The sequence below is a fragment of the Cyprinodon variegatus genome, unplaced genomic scaffold, assembly GCF_000732505.1.
Source record: "Cyprinodon variegatus isolate N-32 unplaced genomic scaffold, C_variegatus-1.0 Scaffold547, whole genome shotgun sequence".
Taxonomy (NCBI): Eukaryota; Metazoa; Chordata; class Actinopteri; order Cyprinodontiformes; family Cyprinodontidae; genus Cyprinodon; species Cyprinodon variegatus.
In genome coordinates, this window is record NW_015151000.1 from 379,484 (window position 1) to 386,007 (window position 6,524).

Sequence of the window (6,524 nt, forward strand, 5' to 3'; positions counted from 1 at the left end):
ATGCTTCTAACAAACCGGCCACAACCAAACTGTCTTGCAAACGGTTGTAACAGCCGCTTCTCTTCGACTTTAACAGTTGAACTGCAGAGAGGTTTAAGGCCAGAGGACGGACAGCAGAACTTAGGGTCACATCCTGTCGCCTTGGTAACGTGTCAGGTTTGATGCAGAAACTTTGTCTTCCATTTTTAATTTAAATTCTGCAGCACGCTGATAGAAAACCGATGCTGAAGTTGTAAATCGTTAGGGTTGGGATTGGTCATATCAAGGCTCTTTACAGAGATAGAGGTGAAGGATTTCAGCGTCTCCTTCAAAGCCAGGATCTGTCCCTTTTACACCAACCTTCAGCATGTTATTGTTTTGTAGACTGTATGATGTCTCAGAAATTAAACATTCCGGTCTGAATCAGGCTGAGGAACTGGTGATTAAACCAACTTCCCTTTCATTTTAGGTTAAATGTCTCTTCTGCTCCACAGGTGTAATGTTGGTCACTGTCGGCAACAGAGGAGGGTTTTCTGAATAAAGGGCCTCTGCTGTCCTGCTGCTGCGCTGTAGTTCAAACTGTAGCCAGATGGAGCTTCGGGTTTCCAGCTGCTGCCACTAAATGTATCTTTCTCTTCCTTCTTCTCTTGCCCCCCTCCCTCCCTCCCTCCCTCCCCCGATCCGTATGACAGGTGGGAATGTTTAACTTCCGTCCCTCTGTGCGTCCCGTCCCGCTGGAAGTTCACATCCATGGTTTCCCAGGACAGCACTACTGTCCCCGCATGGCCAGCATGAACAAGCCGACCTTCCAAGGTCCGTCCTCACTGTCACACTCTGGGCTCCATGTAGTCACCTGCAGTTCCTCTCTGCGTCAGACTCCATGACATCTGCTTCTGTTTAGGCTAGCTCTAAGAGACCAATCCTGAACATTCAAGTTTTTCTTATTTTTTATTAAGTGATGAAATTGAATATATAATATATATATGTGAATGTTTCCTTACAGCAATCCGCAGTCACTCACCCGCCAAGCCGGTGCTGATTTTTGTGTCGTCCAGAAGGCAGACCCGTCTAACAGCTCTGGATCTAATCGCCTACCTGGCCACAGAGGACAACCCTAAGCAGTGGCTGCACCAGGATGAGAGAGAGGTATGTGGACGCCCCCCCCCTCCGCTCCAGCCATGGGGCTCAGGGGAAAGAAGGAGGCGTTAGATTCACACACCCTGCTTCAGGTTTTATGACATCTGCTCGAAAAGTGTCCCAGCGTTCTAATGATCAACAAAAGAAACTCTTTCACCTTCAGCAGCACCACATGCTGTGGACGATTCGATGGCCTTAGATGGCGAGAAACGAAAAGGAGATAGACACATTCTAGGCATCCCAGTTCTATGCCAGCAGGCTGTTTTCTTGTTTCAATCAGAGGAAGTTTATGTTTAAATTGTTGCTGGTTTTAGTGATGACCACAGCGGTATGACTGGTTAAAGGTAGAATCCCCATGGCAACTAGTGCGCGCTCTTCTTTTTCCAATTAATAATATTACACAGCATTTTCTGTGTTAATAGCAATGAGCTGCTTTGGGTGGATGTGTCTGAAAACCGTGATGAGTTTGACCAGATGCTGCAAGAATCTGTTTTAGTGACGCTTCATTTTCAGCTCAGAGGTTAGACTCCACGCAGGACTGAGATGAGGAGCCGACCCTGATCATCCGATGTTTTGTGTGAACTCTGTATATACACAATGACAATAAAAACTGTCTTCTGTCTTCTTCCTTCTCCAAACAGACATAATACAATCAAAATCTCTTCCAAACACATATAATCTCATCATACATATTATCATCATTAAGATGATGGTGATTATTGTTATTATTATTATTGTTATTGTTTTTATCTCACTGATTAAATATTAAATAGGCTAATCACCACAATATATGGAGCTACAAAGAAAGACCTAATAAATGAACATTAAACAGGTGGTTATCTCATCCTCCATCATTCTCAGATCATGCAGATCTTGTCTCAGTTTTCCTTTTACTGCCTCTTATTTCTAATAATGAGGAACTTTCATTTATCTAAACTGACTGGTAGAAAAGTAGACTTAAGCTTGGAGGTTTAAACTCATAAATCCCAAACCATAAAACAGCAAAACGACTTATAACTCTACTTACAATAACTACCTATCTGAGGATATAAAGTAACGGTCACCGATCAGATCTAAAAACATCTTCAGATGAATCCTTGTTGATCCCTGGAGAACCACAGAACCAGATTAGCTCCTTATAAGGAGTTTTCTATAATTCTGGTTAATTTGATCTGAGTCTATTTCCTCCTGCAGCTGCAGTCAATGGTCTGTCTGACTGTTGGCTGATAGTTTAGGTTACATTTCTGCTCCTCATCTTTAGTAAAACAAACACACCAAAGCCCTTTTTTTATTAACCTGAGTAAAAACCAAACATTAATCACAATGATCAGCCTAAGTCAACCGATTACCACATTCACCATAACACAGGGCAGCGGCGACCCGTTGTCATAACGAACTTCCTTGTCCATTTTAGTAGCATTACGGTCAGCTCCTCATCTATTCGTTAACAGCTGCCGGCCTGCTAGCTAACAGCTGTTTTAGTGCGCAGCATGCTCACGCCCTCTTTCTATGGTAATTACAATCTACACACAACATTTCCCCCTCATTCATAAAACATTAAAATAGGAGACATTTCAGGGGACGACTTTAGCGGCAAACAGGTGGTCCAAACAGGGACTGTCCCCGCAAATCAGGGACGTCTGGTCACCGTAGTGCAGTGGCTCCCAACAAGATATCTTGATGCTCTCTTAGGCACATATTGCCAAAAACTCGGGACTTGCTTGAGACTTGATTGCTGATACTTGGGACTTGTGACCTGCTTGTATGGAACTTACATTACTGGGTAACAAGGGGCGATTAGCCTCTCATGAGCACCTCCCAATCGGGAATCATAAGGTCGGGAAAATCAAGCATGTTTGAGATTCAGTAAGCCGTTATAAATGCTGCAGGCTGTGAACTCCATGATGGACACATCCTGCTCTGACTCCAGCAGTCCTTCCGTAGCGTGTCCTCCTCATGTCGCTGTGTGTCTGATGTGTCCTTTGGCTCTGGTGGGCCTGCAGATAGAGGCCATCATCGCCACTGTGAGGGACTCCAACCTGAAGCTGACCCTGGCCTTTGGGATCGGCATGCACCACGCAGGCCTTCATGAGAGGGACAGGAAGACAGTGGAGGAGCTGTTTGTCAACTGTAAGATTCAGGTAAGCTGCACCTCCCTACCCACTGCTGCATGCTCACCTTATATTATGACATGGACGTGATGCATCTTCTGGTAGAAAGTCTGGAATCATCTTCCTACTGGAGACTTATCCACTGATTTAATTTTATTATGATGATTTTTGGACAGTCTTCTTCTCATCCAGTTGTCTGCAGCCCATCAGTTCACCACTGGACCTTCTGTGACCTCGTCTAAATTGTTGTATGGGACCTGTAGTCTTTAAAGATAGCACCTGTTGTCTCGTGGTCGTCACGTGACTCACGCTTCCTGATGGATTTTTTTGCTGAATATCCAGTTTCCTCTGGTGTCATTTTCTGTTGTTTTTTCTTCCTTCCTATCCAAACATGAACAGGTTCTGATTGCCACCAGTACTCTGGCATGGGGAGTAAACTTTCCCGCTCACCTGGTGGTCGTCAAGGGAACCGAATACTACGACGGGAAATCCAGACGCTACGTGGACTATCCCATCACAGGTACACAGGCTTCGTTTTTCCTCATCTGGTCAGTCCAGATTCCACCAATGGCCACTTTATTAGGTACAGCTGATCGTTAACAGGCCAGCAGCCGTAGGGACACAGCAGAAAAGTCGACCTTCGGTAGAACGGTGCCGCTCCTGTCACAAAACATCAAGAAAATCCACATAGGTCCATTAAAATGACTCAACAGACCAGCCCCATTCCTTAATGAGCACAGCGTACCCGTCCCCAGATGAATGCCACCACTAATTTAACCTGGTTTTCTGAGCAGGATGATGAGGTCACTGAACTGGAGTTCAATTCAATTAAACATCAAGATAATTTGATAAAGCTTCTAGTTAGAGTGGCTCAGGTTATCCTGATCTATCTCTATAGTTCTGCTGCTATAGGCTTAGACTGCTGGAGGACATAGGGACCCCTTTTTCATCATTCTGCTTCATTCTATCTCTATTCTCCCACTCTGCAGAATCTGTTAGTTCAATCTCTAACGTTCTGCTCTCTCTGCTTTTTCTCATAGTAGCTTCATCTGGTCTGTTCCTGTTTGGCTGTGACTCCATCCTGGAGAGAAATATCAGCTGTGCTGCTGCCATCAACACCTTTGTTTCTAGATGTTGGAGCTTGGCCTGTTTTCCAGTGTAGTCCTGTTTCTCTGACTGTGACTAACTGGATGTGCTCTCTTCATCCTCTGACATGGGAGCTGGCTCGGAGCTCGTCTGCCTGGCTGTGTGTTTCCTGGACGGGGCCGCCTGTGGAGCTGGTTGACAGTTGCCTTTTGTATCTATGCTTCTTTTTCTATGTCTGCTTCTGTCTCCTTGAACCCCAGTGGGCCTCAGCAGATGGCCGCTCACACTGAGCCTGGTTCTGCTGGAGGTTTCTTCCTGTTCAAAGGGAGTTTTTCCTCTCCACTGTCGCTACAAGCATGCTTAGTGTGAGGGATTGCTGAAGAGTCAATGAGTCGATGCAATCAGCTGGTTTTCCTTAGATAGAAAACTTTGAATCAATCTGACTGGATGATCTGGTGAATTGGAAAGTGCCCTGAGATGACATGATGTGAATTGGAGCTATAGAAATAAACTGAATTGAACTGAAGTCCAGTGGTTATAACGTCTTGGTCCAACACAGAAACAGGAGATATAATCCTGGTTCTGTTGCTCAAAGCTCAGCAGCACCTCTGATGCCATCATACCAAAGAGTTCCCATTAGAAGGTTTGCTGTGAGGCGTTCAGGCTGTTGCAATAGGGAGAAGTTTCATAAATTGGTTCCTAATAAAGTGGCCATTTGGTGTAGATTTGCTCCTTTAAACGTCAGAGATATTCCCTGATGCTGTTGGATTTGTCTGAGCCTGTCTAGAACTCTGATAGAAGCAGCCTGCAGTGACCAGCTGTGCTCTGTGTGCCTCCAGATGTGCTGCAGATGATGGGGCGAGCTGGACGTCCTCAGTTTGATGACCAGGGCAAAGCCGTTATCCTGGTCCATGACATCAAGAAGGATTTCTACAAGAAGTTTCTCTATGAACCGTTCCCTGTAGAGTCCAGGTAACACATTTATTAGCAACAGTTCTGGCAGCAGTATTGATATCCTGTGTTTGTTAATCAGTCCTCTGCCTTCCATCCTATTCATCATATTCCTCTCTACTTCCACTTTATTTAAGGAAAAAAAGAACCTCATTAATCCCAAAAGAAAGTTGTTGTTTTTAGTGGACTAAATCAGGGTCCTGGGGCCTCCTGCCACAGCCAGGTTTCTGTGAACCATCCTCATTCTGATGAAAGACCATCAGAGGAGGCAAAAGTTCTCACATTCTTTATTGAAATAAACAGTACTTAAGTATAAAAGCAAATCAAGTAATTTTCTAAATGATAAGTAACTTTTAAACGTCTATTGTTAAAAAGAACATGTCTGCACAGAAAGTGAGTGAATTTTCCTCCTCTGGTCTCTGTGTTGGTAGAGGATCAAATCCTGACGGGAGTTTGAAGCAGCTGAATCCTTTCAGAGCTCTGGTATTCATCACAGCATAAAAGCTGGAAATAGAACCTGAAACATAACCAACGTGTAAATTTAAATCTAATAAAGGGGGAATGTCTGCGTCTGAGAATCTGATCCATCATCTGCAGCGCCTCGCAGCCCCCCCGTCTCCATCAGTGTGTTTCTGTAAACAAACTGTGCTCCAACAGGACACATTCTGTGGATCTTCCCTGTTTATTCACAGCTGCTGCATGATGTCTTTATCAATGTCTATAAAAAATCTACTTAAATACAGAAATGAAATATTTCTATTTGGTTACGTAACACTTCTGAAAACTAGATGCATCAGTTTGCTGTTTAATGACGTCGTCTAGATAAATCCATGTAACTCTGCTCGTTTCAAAAAAGGACATGTTTTGCACTATAACGGGTTCAGAAGCCCAGGTTCTCCACCTTGGGGGGGGATTTACCATTAGGCAATACTAGGCAGTTGCCTAAGGCCCCAAGTTCCCTGGGGGCCCCATAAAACTCTGTTTAGATGTATGTTTAATACAACTATTCCTTATTTGTGCACATTATTTAGGTTTTTGATAAAAATCCTTTCACTAGAATGCCATCAGAACGCTAAGAATATTTAAGCCGTAGGGAAGCGGCCGTTCCAACCGTTGCATTTCCAAATTCTCTGGAGTGGTGCCCGACTTTACACGAGTTTGGTTGTAGCCGGTTTGTGGGAAGCATCTTGCTAACCAGTTAGCATCTTAGTGCTAGCAGGTTCCCAATGGGAAATTCCATTGGGACCAAGTAGCACTAAA

General features: G+C 44.3%; 1 protein-coding gene across 1 annotated transcript in view; it reads left to right on the plus strand.

The window, feature by feature from the left end:
* ascc3 (activating signal cointegrator 1 complex subunit 3) overlaps positions 1 to 6,524 on the plus strand; it is a 202,540-nt gene that overhangs the window by 176,140 nt on the left and 19,876 nt on the right. The window contains exons 29-33 of the mRNA XM_015391552.1: positions 672 to 792; positions 983 to 1,125; positions 3,120 to 3,257; positions 3,627 to 3,747; positions 5,153 to 5,285. Coding sequence (XP_015247038.1) covers positions 672 to 792; positions 983 to 1,125; positions 3,120 to 3,257; positions 3,627 to 3,747; positions 5,153 to 5,285 — 656 coding nt within the window. The remainder of the gene's footprint in view (positions 1 to 671; positions 793 to 982; positions 1,126 to 3,119; positions 3,258 to 3,626; positions 3,748 to 5,152; positions 5,286 to 6,524) is intronic.